Consider the following 17,687-nt stretch of genomic DNA (forward strand, 5'->3'; position numbering starts at 1 on the left):
TGTCATAATCTCCATTTCTGTAATTTCAGGTTGAAATTCCTCAAAAACCATTCCAAATACAGTGGATTCCGGTTAATTGGGGCAGCCGTTTATTATGGGCAAATCTTAAAAAACAGAACCCAATCGAGAAAATAGCTGGGGTTTACTTCACTTAATTGGGAAAACATGCTATTTAATCAGGACAGGAAACCACAGCACTGGAGATTACCCTATGATTGTCTTCGACATACCGCGTGGTTCGGTTGGATTTCTGGAGGTCACAACCATAAAATAATAAAAACAATTAGCAGTCACCTGTTTATTGGGCTTTTCTGTTAGTGAAATCTATCATCAACTGACAGTAAACTCGATCTTACTGAATTTGCCATAATACCGACAGCTGGAATTCTGTGGGTTATTATGGTGAAATGTGTTTACCCTTCCATGGAATCTTCAATCATATAAAAAAATTAATTTTCAGAATCTTCTCTTCATTCCTATTTTTAAAGCTTCATAACTTGTTACTCCGTTCTCACTTGCGCGTATCGTGTTACTTGCAATTTGTGTGTGCTGTGTTCTTTGTTATTGATTGCTTATCTTTTTACTGTTTTAAATTTTAACCCCCACCCACAAATGTCAACTAGTTAGTATGTACATATTACAGTACATATTAATTATTACCATTATCAACTATCATTTAATTTTTTAATTGGTAAAGGTAATAAAGAGTAAATTTGTGCTTAATATATCTTTACTTTTATAGCCTGTGAATAATATTCCTCCTATTTTCGCTAATTAGAATCACTATTTAATATAATTAAAATTCAATTCACAAATGTGATCACAATGACCGGTGCTCACATCGTATAGTGAACGGTACTTTACTATGGTGACTCCATCGTAATGTGATTTGATTGTACAGTGAACCAATTGTAAAGCGGGGGTCCATTGTATTTTTAAGTCAAAACTTCGGATAATTGGGGCAGCCGCATAATCGGGCCGAAATGGACTAGTCCTGATGTGTCCCAAATAACCGGAATAGATCGTACATGATAAAATCTGAGACTTTACTTGTAAAACCACATTTGTGATGTTTTAGTCTTATAAGCAGGTGTAAAAATTTCTGCTGAAAGGTGGCTTCCACAAAATATGAGGGGCAGTCAGTATTTGAGTTAGGGATTTGAAACTTGGCTGGAACTCTAAATTTAGAAAATCGTGTGGGGGGGGGAATAATTTTAACTAGAAAGGTGCTAAAAAAGGAGTTAACAATACCATCCAAGCATTTGAGAAAATAAATCCCATTATTATTTCCAACACATATTTTAGCATCTTTTGATGTAGTTTCACTATATACCAATGTGCATCTACCAACTGCTTTACAGGCCCTACGCGAATTTCTAACCAACGATAACATCATAATTAATCGCACCTACTTCTCAATCAGTAGTATACTGGAACTTACCTCCTTTCTATTAGACACTTCAGTTTCAATGACCAAATATATCAACATATATTTGGTTTACCTATGGGACTGGGGATCTCAGCCCCCCCCAATCTGAAATATACTTAGCCTCCATAGAAAATAAAATCTTGCAATCTTACCCTGCAGAATTAAAATTATACTCGCGTTATGCCGATGATATCCTTATAATTGGTAATAAAACTTTAATTGATAGCCTTTCTACTAAATTTAATTCTTTTCACGATAGATTTAAAGTATACTCTTGAATTAGAAGAAAATGGACAATTAAATTTTCTTAACTTAACTATATATAAATCTGATACTAATCTCAGAACTAAGATCTTCAGAAAAAATACCCACACTGGGAAATACTTACATTATGAATCACATCAACCTTTTAATACCAAAAAGGGGGTCTTATACAATCAAATATCAATGCCATCAAACATAGTTCCACGCAGAATAACCTATTAAATGAATTACAATATCTCACAGAGAAATTTATATCCAGGAAATACCCCTTACAGTTGATTCAAAAAATGATTTCTAATGTTCAAAATAATATCAATAAACCACCCAAACATAACATACACAAAAACACACACATAGTTCTTCCTTATCATAGTGACCTTGCTAGACAGTTCTGCCGAATTTTTAAAAATACTGACATCACACTCACATTTTCTACATGCAATAAATTAGGATCCATGTTCAATTCTTAGAAAGAAACCTACAAATACCAAATCTGTGATATGAACAATATAGTATATTTAATAAAATGCCAACAAAAATGTAATGCATGTTATATCGGAAGCACTACTTCAAAATATGGCTCTACAAAAACATCAAACACATGAGCATACTACCATTATAATAGTTTTAGAACCATACAATCAAATACAGAACTCACGTTTCATGTACAATCCCATAACCACACCCCTTTAGTAGATTCAGCAGTTCCCATTATTAAATTAAAATCCAGTGTTAGAATTTACTAATATGGAGTCCTAATCATAGAATGGTTCCAACATCATTCTAAATTTAATGTATTAAACGCAAAACTACCATATAATCTCTCCCCGGCCTGGAATCTCATGCACCTGAGATTCTCCGCATGCATCAAAGAGCATCATGGGAACATCATGGGAGCATCATGAGTTCTTTATATTCACCCGCTCTTTCTTCTTCACTATTACCAACTGAAGATGTTAATAACGAAAGCCAATCGTTACGGCTATTGGTCTCTGTGATTACATTCTTAGGTCCCAATTTCTTTCAATTTATTTCATGACAACCAAGTATGAAGACGTGCACTTCTATTTCCTCGAGCACATTTTAAGTCCGTTCAAAACAATTAAGCTTACCCATATTAATCCCAATTTTAGCTAATTTCCACTCCACTTATTCTAAATCCAACTGCAGTTTATATTAAGGTGAGCTAAAAATTAAGCTATAGCTACCATTTATTAAGTCAATTATATTTGTGCCTTAAGGAATCCTACAATTCATCTAATTATCCTAGGAATTAGTCATTTTTACATTGTTATTAGATGTTTGTCTAATAATATTACAGTTAAGGCTCTAAAGAATTAGTCATATTTAATCTTGTTAAATATTTAAGTTTGTCTAAAAATAACAATGATACTGCAGATAAGGTAATATTGCTGCAGATTGGCTTCTAAAGATTTAGTCATTTTATAATTTCACTACACAAAGTCTGTGTTAATGAGATCTTAAAACAGTTCCTCAGAACTGGTTCTTTTATAATAATAATAGTAACAGCTACAATGATTTTATAATAAAGCATAGCCAATTATTAGTCATAATTCAATTAAGATCTTTTGGTTCCAAAGTGGTAGGGTTCAAGCCTTTGGACAATCCTTTAGGATCTCCTGAGTTGGAGGGGTGGAATTTGGGGGTACAGGAGGATGCAGATATGGCTGCTTTTCAATTTGTATTCTCTTGTGATTAATATTGGCTCTTATTAGAAAGGCTTTTTTATAAAGTCTACAGTGGTGATATTTGTCTGTTGATAGAGGATGAAGTTTGGTAAAGTCTTTGCTAAGACTTGATCAAATGTAGATGTGTGTGTGTGTGTGTGTGTGTGTGTGTGTGTGTGTGTGTGTGTGTGTGTGTGTGTGTGTGTGTGTGTGTGTGTGTGTGTGTGTGTGTGTGTGTGTGTGTGTGTGTGATTTCTAATAGAGAGCCTTCTTTTGCTCTGTCCTATATAGGCTTTATGATATATTGGGCCCTGGATGCCAATCATTATAATGATCAAGTGATTCTTTGGCAATTCAAAAAGCAATTTCTCAAAACTGCAGTTAAATGTTTTTTTCCTTACATTCACTTACGGTGAATTCGTAATCTTACAGATTGTAAGCTAGTTTCAGAAAGGAAAGCAGCCTTTCTTTTTATTTCTCCTTTTATTACTAACTGACTAACCTTATACCACTTGGTCACTCTAGTGTTACTGTTCCTGCCTCCCTGTGACAGGGTTGGAAACCTGGGAAGGAAAGTTAATCCCCAAGGCAAAAAGTGGCAAACCATGGAATATAACAATTATTCTCCACTTGAGTGGCCTAGATGCTCATCATTCACTATCAGTGATACTGACTGTGATACATCACTGTCAAAAAGACTGTGTATGGACATACAACAGCAGGAATTTTCATTGTTCCTTATTTTGCATTCTCTATTGGACAAATCTATGAGTACTTTATCTCCATTTCTTGTACAGAAATACTTATAAAATATGGCGGGTTCACCCAAAATGGCAAGAAGACTCAGATCTGGTGATTTATTAGTCGAAACTGCAAGTCATAAACAATCTCAGACTCCACTAAAACTGTCAACCTTTGGTGGAATATCCATACTTCTTACTTCACATGCAGTGTTAAATATCTCCAAAGGAGTAATTGCAGAGTGGGATCTGATGATTGTCACAGAAGATGAAGTGGTCCAAGAACTGAAAAGCCAAACACATCACAGTCAGGAAAGATGGATCTTACTCTGACATGCAACATCAACTTGACGTTTGGCAAACCTATCTTACCATCCAGTGGCACAGTCTGTTCTCTCAACTGCCAAATACAACTTTTTTATATTGAATTCTGTAAGATACTTAATGAGGAAAATACTTATTGCTCTAGAAAATATTTCACACCTGTCAATCAACAAGAGCATAATATATACTGACTAATAGAGTGCCCTCTTAGCTTTGAAAAACAACTTACCTAACAATGCTTTATTTAACCCCTTCCCAGAACATTTTTTTCCTGAAAATGTGCCATAACAGATCGACTTTTTTTCTTTTACAGATTAAAAATATGCATTGTGTGAATACTCATTGTATAGATTTTTGTGTTTTTTATAAATTTTTTAGTAGAAAATACACGGGAGTAATTAACCCATTTGGGCTATCCCGAGTTATCTTGTGTATGCCAAAAAGTTTGCAAATTATAGATTTTTTTAATAAATTAGTGCTTGAACTAAAAGAAAGGAACAGAAAAACACTCTTCACTACTCATTATATAAATAAATTTAAAAAATCAAGTGAAATGTACAAGCAGTAACCTTCCACCACAAGCAATAATCTTGAACTAACTACATTCTGACACACACGGCTGCCGCAAGTGGATAGGTGGGATAAGCGTCACTTACGGGCAGCATTTCAAGAGGATGGCGAAATATTTTTCGATATAGCTTTCTAGTTGGTTAATGCTTATCAGTATTCAGCATTTAGGACAGCAAATTTTATTTTGCTTACTGGTGACACATAGGAACGCACATTATTATTCTGATATTGCGGTAGAATAAGTAAATATAAGTAAAATGAAAGCCAGTTGTCTGCTGCCAGACATAAGAAAATCCCGAGAAATCTTGGAATTTATCTGGCTAGTGCAAAATTAGCCAGATAAATGCCCGAGAAAATACATTTCAATCCTAAATTTGGAGGTATTATTGTATCCTGAGATATTTCGTGTAGTTCCAAATAACGTTTAAAACTAAAAACGAGATATCTGGGATAATCCATGAAGTGGTTAAAGCACGTAAGATGAGCTGATACATCTCCACAAGAATCAGCAAATAGTTATCTTCTGTTGGATTCAAGGAAATGAATGCACAGATCATGCTGCAAAACCTCCCTCCAGTACAAACTCAATGAATGCCCTAATCCCATATAATGATTACCAGTGCTTTTTTTTGGGATGGTATGCAACGGTATGGCGTACCGCACCTTTAGTACGCTTCGAAATTTGTAATATTCCAGAATTATTTTTCACATGTTTACCTACTATTCAAATAAGCTTAAAGTTATTTAACTAAATTTGCATTTTTCTCAGTCTGTTGTTAAGATATTTTCTATATAAAACTTTATAACTATTTTTAGAATTCTAAATTACTCAGTCAGATCTCTGTTTAATGAACACCTTTTATAGCAATTTTTTTTAGTCTCCTTGGAAATTACATTTAAAATAGTTTCTGTTGAGCAAAGAAATTTTTCATATAACGAATGGCTTAACTGGGCACGCACTCTGTTCGCACTTCTGGCTTTCAGGCAACTTAGGAAATTAGTGCTGCTGCTAAGCAAGAATTAAGAGAACTAAAGGGATTACCATTCTACAACTCAGTGGTACCTGGTAAAACCTATCCGACCATCTGTCCCACATACGGAGAAGTCTTGCTAGTCAACAGTGAGCAGATCAAGGGGTATTCCCAATGGGCTCAGGTCCTCCACCTACTGGAGTGGCTTCCAACCTTTTCCTGTACAGGGGCCATATTCAAAGTTAGATTTCTTTCGGGGGGTCGCACTGAGTGATTTGAGAAAAATTAGTGCGTTACATATTCCATATCTTGTTACATGCAAAAGGAAGTTTCAGTTTTCATGTTACCCTTTTTTATTTTCAGGTTATATATAAAAAATGCAAATTCCCAACACTTATGTGTAACAAATCTGTCACTAATTTATTTTTTAGATTTTATTAAAATAAAAAAAATATACGTTGTTTTTCAAAAAAAAATAAATTAGTGACATCCTCACTTTAGAAAATTTACAACCTGAAAGGATCACTGCTTAAGATGAATTTTATTATAAGGTGAATAAATAAAAATAATGATACACCTAAAACTGAAAATATCCGAAAATTTTATTAAGTACAACACACGATTACATTTACTAAACAACATTTAATTAATGAGAAAAAATTTTTGACAATTAGCGAAATTTAAAATGCTGTTTTAATTCACTCCGCGTGGGCCATAGGTTGGACCCTGCTGTGAATCAATTGTAAGTGCCCCCATTCAAGAATTAGGAGTGAGTGATTTTCATTTACCTCGACAAATAATCATCTGTTGTTTTGCCAAAGTGCATTTTTTTGCAGATTTTCCCTATCTCTGTTCGGTCACAATAGCTGAATATCCGAATGACATTGATATTTTGGACTGTTCAAAAAAAAAAAAAAAAAAATCAAATTTAAGAACTAGTGACAATATCGATGACGAGAGAAGGAAAATGATGACAACGAAGGTATTAAACCTTCTAAATGTGAAATGTTGGCATTTGGCGAGAAGGAAGTTAGAAAATTGTCAATTAAGCTTCAATTAAATGAAAGAGATACATTTCGTGCATTTCGGGAATACCTAATTGATAAGACTGTTTTGGAAGAATTGGAGCATTTGGAGGATTTTCACAAATGAATCTTCTTAGATGACAAAAACAATTTCTTCACTATTTCTTAAAATTGTAGGCCCACCAGTAACACACTTTGATCTAGAAAATATGTCGATTCGTGGCTGCTTCGGAAATGTCATTCATCAACAGAGAAACAGTAAGAACAGAAGTCAGCATAGTGTATTGGATGAGAACTGAATAAAAATTTGGAATATTCTATAAAAACTTTATTATGAAATTATTTTTACTAATTTTTACTTATTATTTTTTACTTATTACTTATATTTTATGCATTCTACTTATTTTTTATATACTTGAATAATAAATTTATGCTTAGTAAACTGTGTTAATATACTTAATTTGTTGTTCTTATTCCAAAAACTTTACTACTAAAGTAACAATATCAGGAAATAATTTTTTAGAGTACTGTACTTTTCATGTCCTTCTAATTTTCATTTTTTCAATTTTCAAAGAATGAGTACTGACACCTATTTTTTTACAAAAAAAGCACTGATGATTACAAATGCAGTGTACTCTGTATCTGCATTTGTAATCTAGTCCCTGCTAACTTTCTTTGCTAGCAGGGACTAGATTTCTAGAAAATGCATGGAATAATGGATACTTATGTGGAAAATGCAAACAAATAACAAGCTGTTTCAATTCAAACCTGAACTACAATTTTGGACCTCTAGTTTCCATAAAAATAGAAGAGGAAGTAATTCTAGCAAGGAACTCGAATAGGTATACTTACCACACTCATCTGTTTCTTTTAATGATCCTCTGTGTACACACTATTTGACGCTGCTCACAGTAAGCATATACTTCATGAATGTACCTTGTTCCACAATGCTCCGCATTCAGTTTCCGCTCAGATCTACAATAACCTTTGTCACCCTCCCATATCAAAGGTAATAACTTGAAACCCTCTGAATTATTTTCTTTTCTAAAACAAATTCAACTGTATGACTGCTTCTGCATGAACCCTTGCAGTTATCATGAGTAGCCTTAATACTCTGATAGGCACAGGTGCCTCCGTAGCCAGGTGGGCAGGAGCAGCAGTGCGTAGCACACGCTTCTTGATTAGACCGGGGTTCGAGCCCACGACCACCAAATACGGAGGATGCGGAAAGGTCAGGGAATGACCACCACATATCCCCAGAGCAATATGGCCTTAGTTGCTAATGCTTTTAAAAACCAAATAACAACAACTGATAGGCACAAACCATATAGCAGAAAACAGCAATAACACAATGAATATATTGAACCTTATTGTGAGGATTTTGGACAGGGAAGAGACCTGGATTAGAATTTTTAGCATATCTCTAAGTGTGATAATTTTAGAATAACAAAACTGTTGTGATTTTTTTAGCTATTTGCACTATTTCTTTACTAATTTGTGGTACGTAGGGGATAGTTTAACTGTTTATTTTCTTGTGGGAGATTGGAGATGTGGAGTATTATTGGAGAATTTTTCTTTCGTGAATTTTATTGTTCTAGAAATGAGATTTTAGAGATATACATATTTTTTTAAAAAATATATATGTTAACTGGCGGATTCCATCATTGGAAGCCTGCCTCTTGCAGATATGGTAGGCTCTGTTTATTTCCAGCTGGAGATAAACAGATATTTTGATCTCATGTGGATTAAAAATGTTTCTTTACTCTCTATATATGTACAAATTGAATTAGTAATTTCCTTTTGAGGGGAAATTCTAGAAGATCATCAGAATTTAACAGGGAACTAAATAATTTTGTGATAACCTAGAGAAAAGTGGAAGAGGAATTGTTTAAGTTCAACATAAAAAAGCTGGCTGGGGTTGGATTGGATCATCCAATTATATTTAAGGGAGGTGGCAAAGGAAATAAGCAAACTCTTAACCATAATTATGAGAGCATCCTTGGATTCAGGAGAGGTCCCTATGGACTGGAAATGTGAAAATGTATCTCCAATCACAAAGGGGGAGGATCAAAGGGTGACATGAGTAATTACAGACCTGTTAGCTTAACTTCTGTTCCAGGTGAATAATGGAGTCACTTTTTAAAGAAGTAATGCAGGATCATCTTGACAGGAATGAAGTTATACTGCAGTCACAGCATGAATTTGTTAACCGTACTTTGTCTGACCAATCTGATTGGATGTTATATTGCAATAACAAGGGAAATGGATTCAGAAAATAGTTTCGATATCATATACTTGGATTTCAGGAAAGCTTTTGATTCAGTTGCACATAAAAGACTGCTGTACAAATTGGAACAGTGTGACATTAAGGGAAAGTTACTGCACTGGATAAAGGGATTGTTGAGTGGAAGATGGAGTGTTTATTTCTAGATTCTGTTGCTAATGCAACAGGATCTAGAAAAGTTAGGCCAGATGGGCTGAGAAATGGCAACTGAAGTTTAGCATTAACAGATGCAAAATATGGCATACGAGTAACAGTAATCTTAGAGTAATGTACCAACTGTGTGATACTACACTGAGGGTAGTGTAAAATTAAAAAGACCTAGGGGTAATTGTGCAGTCACATTATGAAGTTCTCTGAGCAGTGCTGACAAGCAACCAGGACAGCTCATAGGGTTTTGTGAGTAATATAGAGGAACTTTGTTAGCAGAGATAAGGAGGTAATTATACATAACATTGTATAAGGAAATGGTCAGGCCACATCTTGAATACTGCATGTAGGTCTAGAGGACTCAATTTAGGAAGGATGTAGAGCTGCTGGAATGAGTATAGATGAGGTGAACTGAACAACAGAATTGGTGAGGTGAACAAATGGGTGCTCTTACCAAGAAAGGTTTCAGTTCTGCAAATTGCAGCACCTGGAGACTAGGCACCTATGAGGTGTTTAAGGCTTCGAATGGTTTGAGCTCAGTGTTGATGGGATTGCTCAGACTATACATGAGGGGGTATAAATTCAAATTGAGGAAGGACAGTTGCAGAATAGATATGCGGAAGTTTGTCTTTAGCCAGAAAGTGGTTCATTGCTGGAACAATCTTTCATCTGTTGTTGTTGTTGTGGAAGTTGATAGCTTAAATAAGTTCAAGGAAGAACTAGACAAACTACTGGAGGGAATGGATAGGTGAAATGAAAAGTCTTTTTTCCCTTGCTAATGCTGTATAAGCTTGCTTTCTTGCATCATATGCCACTCCTAATGCTACTGGTAATAGACTCTGCTCTTTATGGACCAATATTATTAATGGAGTCCCGTGAGCAGTGGCTCACAGAACTGCATATCTGACTGCACAATTACCTTCAGAGAGGTTACCAGGATAGCTCGTGGGGTTTTATCTATGATATTCAGGAACTTTGCTAGCCGAGACAAGGAAGTGTTATCCCATTGCATAAGGCAGTGGTTTGGCCACATCTTGAGTATTGCCACATCTAGAGGCATCATTTTAGAAAGGATCTCGAATGGATACAGAAAAGGGCAATGAGATTGGTGAAGGGAGTGGAATGGAGGGTCTTACCAAGGCAGGTTTGATTTCTGCAAATTGCAGCACCTTGAGACTAGGCACCTCTGGAGTGATCTGATTGAGGTTTTTAGGTCTTATGGATTGAGCAAGCTGAATGCTGATGCCATTCTTCCTCTTGCTCAGACTACATAAATGAGGGAATGTAAATTCGAATTGAGGAAGGATGTTTGCAGGTTAGAAATGAGGAGGTTTGCCTTCAGCCAGCAGTTTGTTGGAACAAACATCCATCTGGTATTGTGAAGATGGGCAGTTCGAATAAATTCAAAGAACTAGACAAATTATTGGAGGGGATAGACAAGTGATTTGGGAGGGGGTTTTTTTTGGCTGATGCTTTATAAGCTTTCTTTCTTGCATCATATGAGTCTCATAATAATAATAATAATAATCATCTCTCAGCTGTGGTAATAGCTGCATGTTTCAAACAAATGTGTTTGAAACTAGCCCATTACTGTGGCAAATCATTATTATGAAGGCAAAGCTTTGTTCTTCTGTGAGCATTAAGACTACTGAATTAACTGAGCAGTTTAAATTAGGGTTATTGACGAACTGTCCCATCTCCTCCCACATTTCGAATGAATCCCTTAAAAGTTGACTTACAAGAATTGCAGATCACATGCTTGAGACTACTCTGTTTCCAGGTTAAGTTAATATTGGGTAGGTTAATATTCTGCACCTCACTTTGTGATCTCTCTTCAAAATGGCCAGTGATGACATATTCACTTATCACTACAATGGCAGCATAAGTGTGCGCATCAGTAGCTTAACTAGGGAATGACAACTATGATGGTGTATGGGTGATTTCAGTTTAATCATGAGGAATAAAATTTTTAAATTGGTTCAATGACTGTTATTTGTATCAGCATGTTAGGGAAGGAAGGTACTCGAGGCGAGAATTTTTTGTCTCTAGTCCTTTTCTTAACATATGGATGACATCATAGGGCTTTATAATAAGGAACTGTTAGCAAGGGTGGTCATTTAGTTATAAGTTGGATTATGAGGAGAGAGAGATAGCCATTGTTAAAGGCAAAGGAATGGGTTTATATTCCAGGAAAGGAGACAACTTAAGTGCTGCATAGCCTCTGTCAGTGGGGGGAGGTAGCTCCCCCACTGACACAAATATATTGGAATTGTGGTATACCTTTAAAGCTGTAGTCACAGATCCTTGAGTGTGTATGTACTGTTAATAGAGCAGAAAAAGATGGGAGGGTAAAGTTAATGATAAAAAATACTGATGCTTATAACAGCTACAAACTGATCTGTAATAGTATCACAGAAAAGGTTATGCTGCCAAAAGCAGATTATGAGAAGTTGCTGTAAGAGAGCGAGTAGGGACAAGGAATTTTTCATATACAGTAAACCCCCGCTATTCGCGGTATCTGTATTCGCGGTCGCCGATTTAATATAAAATGAAACCTGAAAAAATGTGAATTTTAAAGCGCCGTGAACATTTTCCGCCATAAAAAAAAAATGGGTGTGGCTAAAATTATCTTTCCCAGTCAAAACAGCGCTCAGTGGGTGGGGGGGGGAGAGGGGTGACAAAATCGCGAGCGTGGATGTTTCTCGCTAATCCTTGTTCAGTATGTGTTATGCGCTTGTCATGGACGGTTTCGTCGTTTGCTTTTAATTTATATGCTTATAAATTGAATAAATTTATCAATTTATAAATTGATATGCTTACAAAAGTGATAAATCTACTGTTTTGCAGTGTAAAACAGACTTTTTCGAGTGTGTTAACGGAAGAAAGCGACTTTATTGTGGACAAGTTCTTTCTAACCCCTACAAAAATATGGCTACGAATAACAAGAGAAATGTGAAAATATCAAAGAAGGTGATGACATTAGCGAATAAAATTGAGTTATTAGATAAAATTTCTAATGGTGAAAGTGTCTCCTCAGTGGCAAAACATTATAAAATCAATGAGTCAACGCTACGATCAATCAAGAAATCGGAAGAAAAAATCCGCCATAGTGTCCGTGAAAACGCGCTAATTGCTTCAAAAATTTGCTCTGTAACTCGTGATGTTAAATTAAAAAAATGGAAAAAGCTTTAAATCTGTGGATAGAAGACGGAACTCAAAATAAAATTCCGTTAAATTCACTCATCATTCGTGAAAAGGCAAAACTCCTTTATCAACACTTTAGCGAAACTGGTGATAGCACTGGCGGGATAAGTTTTTTAGCTAGCAAAGACGCTGGTTGGAAATATTTGTTTGAAATTTCTAATAAATATTATATTTAATATTAAATTGTTTCTTATTTTAATTTCGATGCCATATGCTTGCATTTCACTATGTACTGTGTATGTACGTAGTCATATTACGAAGGTACATATAATACATACATAGACAAAATTTTAGATTAGTTTTTCTTATATATTTCATACTTTGGAACGGAACCCCTTCATTACTGTGGGTGCCATAACTCAGTATTTGCGTTTTCGGTATTCGCAGCAGTTTACTGTATGTGAATGCAAAGAAGAGAAGAACAAATCAGCTCAGACCCTTATGTAATGGGTGCGAAAAAGTCTTAGATAACCCAGCTGATGTTGCCATTGAATTGAACAGGTATTTTGCATCGATATTTACAGAAGAACATGCTGAGGAGAAAACTAAGTGAAGTTGGAAAGCCTGAAATTTGCAGTATTGAAAACTTGAAGATTATTTATTAGAAAAACTATTGAACCTAAAGGCATGTTAAGGCCTTTAGGTTGTGCTATTGGGTATGTGCCATCACCTCTAGGTGATGGCACATACCCAATAATTTTGAAGGAGGTGGCAAGTATCAAACTATGAAGGCATTGCTGGACCCTGGAGGAGATCCCTTGTTTTGGAAAAGTGCCAGTATATCGCCAGTACATAAAGGCAGTTCTGAGCGTGAAGAACTGACTGGTAGGAAAAAATGGAAGCAGTGATCTAGAGTGCAGTGCAGGATTATTTAGGTGGAAATGGAATTCTGAATGAAACACAGCATGGTTTTGTAAAGGGAAAATCATGTTTAATCTGGTTAGCTATTCTGACAGTCGCTCATAAGCTGGAAGCAGGAAATAATTTTGACATTGTTTACTTGGATATCATCAAAACATTTGACTCAGTCTCACTTGAAAGGTTACTGTACAAGCCAGAACATGTTGGAATCATAGGGAAAATCCTTAGATGGATGGCAGGAGGAGAGGATTTTGGTTAATGGTTGTTCTTCAGATTGAACTAACATAGGAAGCGGGGTTCTCTGAGGATCGGTACTGGGACCACTGCTGTTTATGATTTTTCTAAATGACATTGACAAAGGGATACAGGGCATGATGTCAAGCTTGGTAGAGTAGTTAATGATTAGTGCCAATTCTTCAAGACAACTTAGACTTCAGAGATGGCCAGAATAGTAGTGGCTCTGTTTTAATGTAGCAAAATGGAATCTCTTACACTTGAGGAATAGTAATCCCAACATAACTTAAATACTTCAGTAGAGGAAGAAAGATTTGGAATAACTTCAGATATAAAGTTTTCCAAGCAGTGTAGACCCTAAGTTCTATAAGCAGGTGAGGATGTCCAATGGTGTCCTATCAGTGATTTATCATACATTTTCTTGTAGAGATTGTGTGTGTGTGTGGGGGGGGGGTAATAATCCTTTATGTGGCAATTGTAAGACCACACTTGGAATATTGTGTTCAGATATGAAGACTGTACCTAAAAAAAAAAAAAGACACTGAGCTTCTTAAAAGGTTCAAAGAAGGGTGATGCACCTGTTAAAATTGGCAAAGGGGTCTGAGGAAAGACAATATATGGGATACAGAGTTTCGAAACTAGACACTTTAGAGGAGACTTGATTGAGGCTTTCAGAGGTTAAAGTAAAATGAAAAATGGTGGAATTTTCACTGTTATAAATGATTCCAGAACTAGACACCATGAATTCAAATTATTGGAGAAGAGGTTTAGATTTCATTCATTTTAATTACTGGAATGTTGCTTCCATGGGCAGTGAAGACTCACAGCTTGATGAGATTCAAAGGTCAATTGGATGGGTGCCTATATGTGTGGAGGGAGTCAAATAGTTTATTTTATCATTTATCTGTTATTATTTTTATTTTAATTAATTATTTTTTTGGCCAGTGCAGCAGAAGCCTGTCATCTGCCACTGGCAAAAAAATACCTTCCACCATATACTAATAATACTAAATAGTTTAATAGTTTTGTGCATTTTTATTTTATTACATAAAATAGTAGTTGTGTAACATATAAAATTAATTGTGTTTTGGGTTCCTTTGATGACTTCATAAGTATTTTTTAGGTAAGCTTTATTAACCAGGAATTATCTGATAATCTGTCACTGCTAACATCGTATGGAAGCTGATTATGAGATTTCTGTACCAGTTATTTAAATATGCTTTTGTTTTAGGTATCCATTTGAACCACCAAAAGTTCGTTTCATAACACCTATATATCATCCTAATGTAGATGGCTCTGGAAGAATCTGTTTGGACATTTTGAAGCCCCTTCCAAGGGTTTGTATTCTATACATGTTTTGTTCAACTTCTTTTAATTTCTGGTATTTTATTATTATATATTTTTTGAAATTTCAATACAAGATGTTGCAATTTATTTTTAGGCTTGGGAGATTGGTTATATAGGTCAGTAATTTTCAACACATTGATATTGGCAAAATGGTGCAAGGAAGCAAGCTTATGTGGGAAAGGGAGGAGAGAGAGAAAGGGAGAGGGGGGTCATCTTCCCTTATTACAAATTTCTTTCAAGTATTAATCCAACCCTCCATAAATTTAGATAAACTTCCAACCTCCACATGAGTAGGTGGGAATTTATTCCCACAGTCAATAATTCTTTGATTGAAGGAAAATTTTCTGACATCATATCTACAATTATCCCATATCAATTTAAATTTATGCTCCATTGTGCGATGCCTCCGTAGCCAGGTGGGCAGGAGCAGCAGTGCGTAGCACACGCTTCTTGATTAAACCGGGGTTCGAGCCCGTGATCACCAAATACGGAGGATGTGGAAAGGTCAGGGAATAACCACCGCATATCCCCGGAGCAATATGGCCATAGTTGCTAATGCTCCTAAAAACTAAATAAACAAACAGCTCCATTGTCTAAAGCTTATTTAGCATCAAGTGACTAAATGTAAAGATGCCCTCAGAATTTTAAAGTTCAAATCAACTATTTTTAAGCTTTAGACAGCCTTGGAAGAATCTGTATGGACATTTTGAAGCCCCTTCCAAGATTGTTTTCTTATATGCCCATTGTGCCCTTAACCAATCTTGTTTGTCTTCTCATCTCTGTAACTTTTCCAAGTAGTCCATCTTTCCTAAAGTGGGGTTTCCAAGTCTATTTATAATATTTAAGATGTCCAGTCTTTAAGAATCTGTATGGTATCATTTTGAAGCCTCTCCAAGGGTTTATATTCTAGATATATTACTGCTTTATATAATGGAATAATTATCTCTTTTTTTTTCTCTGCTATGTGTTTAATGAAAGATGTCATCATTCCTTATATGGAAAAGCTGATTGTTTACAGTCTGTGGCTTAGGATTACAAAATAGCCAATTATGAATAAGAACTTCAAAACTGTAGGAAATGCTGTAATAGTATGTAGAGATTGTATGATGTGTGATGGTATGGCTCCTATTAGTGTTGGTTTTTGAGGGAAAAACCATATTTGCAAGCAAGCAGAATCATTTGAAATGTCTTTCCTATTTAAATGCAAAAGGTTCTGAAACATGGAGTTTACCAGCTGATGTGTATCGGCAGATATACAAAGGGTACTAGGAAAGTTTTGCAATACAGCTTTGTTTATTTAATTTTTTCAAAGTAATTTCCTCTACATTCAATACACCTCTCCATCCTCCGAAACCAATCTTTAAACCAGTTCTGCCAAGTTTCACTAGGGAGTAAAGCACACTCGTTGTCCCAAGCCCGTAGAAGGTCCTCATCACTGGAAAACCGCCTCCCTTTTAGCTTCATTTTCACATGCGGGAACAGTGCAAAGTCGCAGGGAGCAAGGTCTGGACTGTAGGGAGGGTGCTCGAGAAGTTTCAGTCCTGTCGTAGTCAAATATTCGGTGCAGGCTTTGGCGCGGTGAGCTGCAGCATTATCGTGATGGAGGTACCAGGTGTCCATTCTTGACTTTGGCCGCAGGTTCTTCATAGATCCAATGACTTTAGGCAGGCATTGTTCAGTATACCACTTAGCTGTGACTGTCTTCTGCGTGTCCAAAACGACACGTTCCACAATTCCACTCGATTTGAAAAATACAGCTGTCATTTTCTTCTTTACAGATCGGGATTTTCTGACAATTACGGGTGTGTCGTCATCATCAAAGACCCAAACTTTGTTTTGAGCCTTGGTCGGCAGATCGTAATAGTACAGCCAAGTCTCGTCACCTGTCACGATGTTGTTCACATACCGAGATTGTCCCTTATCAAACTTTTTTAACATCTCCCGGCACCAAGTCACACGTCGTGTCATCTGCTCTTCAGTCAGTTGATGCGGCACCCAGAGAGAACAAAGTTTCTTCACGTGCAAATGATCTTGCAGAATCGAACGAATTGCTGGTGCATTTAGGCCCAAAGTATCCTCTATCTGTTGGTAGGTCACTCGCCTGTTTTCGTCAAGCATTTTCCTCACAGCAGTAACGTTTTCCTCCGTAACTGACGTTCGTGGCCTTCCCGGCCTCTCAGAATCCTCCAGAGTGAAATTTCCCCTTTGGAATTCTCTATACCACCTGAATTTCGTTGTACGATGTGGACAATCATCATCTAGTGCAAGAGTCATTTCTTCTAAGCACTGGTCTGTGGTTAAACCACGCACGAAATTATACCGCAAAACTGTCCTTATCTCATTTCATGACCACAATGCCATCCAAGTACTTTACACTCTCACTACTAATGAATAACTGAGCCCATCGACTTGGCGCGGCGGCTACTATACACGTATGAACATGTCTCAACATGCAGAAACAAGCAGCTTCCTGTGATTCATTGTTGCGTCATATTGCAAAACTTTCCTAGTACCCTTTGTATGTACTTATGTTTTGTGTTTAGAGTTCAGAAAATTTTATTCAAATGCACATTCAAAAAGTGTAAGAGTTCTTTTTTGG

General features: G+C 36.1%; 1 protein-coding gene across 1 annotated transcript in view; it reads left to right on the forward strand.

The window, feature by feature from the left end:
* The window catches only part of LOC150086996 (ubiquitin-conjugating enzyme E2 T-like), a 98,535-nt gene that overhangs the window by 44,342 nt on the left and 36,506 nt on the right, over positions 1–17,687 (forward strand). Inside the window, exon 4 of the mRNA XM_090371737.1 lies at positions 14,973–15,078. Coding sequence (XP_090227863.1) covers positions 14,973–15,078 — 106 coding nt within the window. The remainder of the gene's footprint in view (positions 1–14,972; positions 15,079–17,687) is intronic.

This window comes from Mastigoproctus giganteus, chromosome 4 (assembly GCF_048544385.1).
Source record: "Mastigoproctus giganteus isolate SK-2022 chromosome 4, ASM4854438v1, whole genome shotgun sequence".
Taxonomy (NCBI): domain Eukaryota; kingdom Metazoa; phylum Arthropoda; class Arachnida; order Uropygi; family Thelyphonidae; genus Mastigoproctus; species Mastigoproctus giganteus.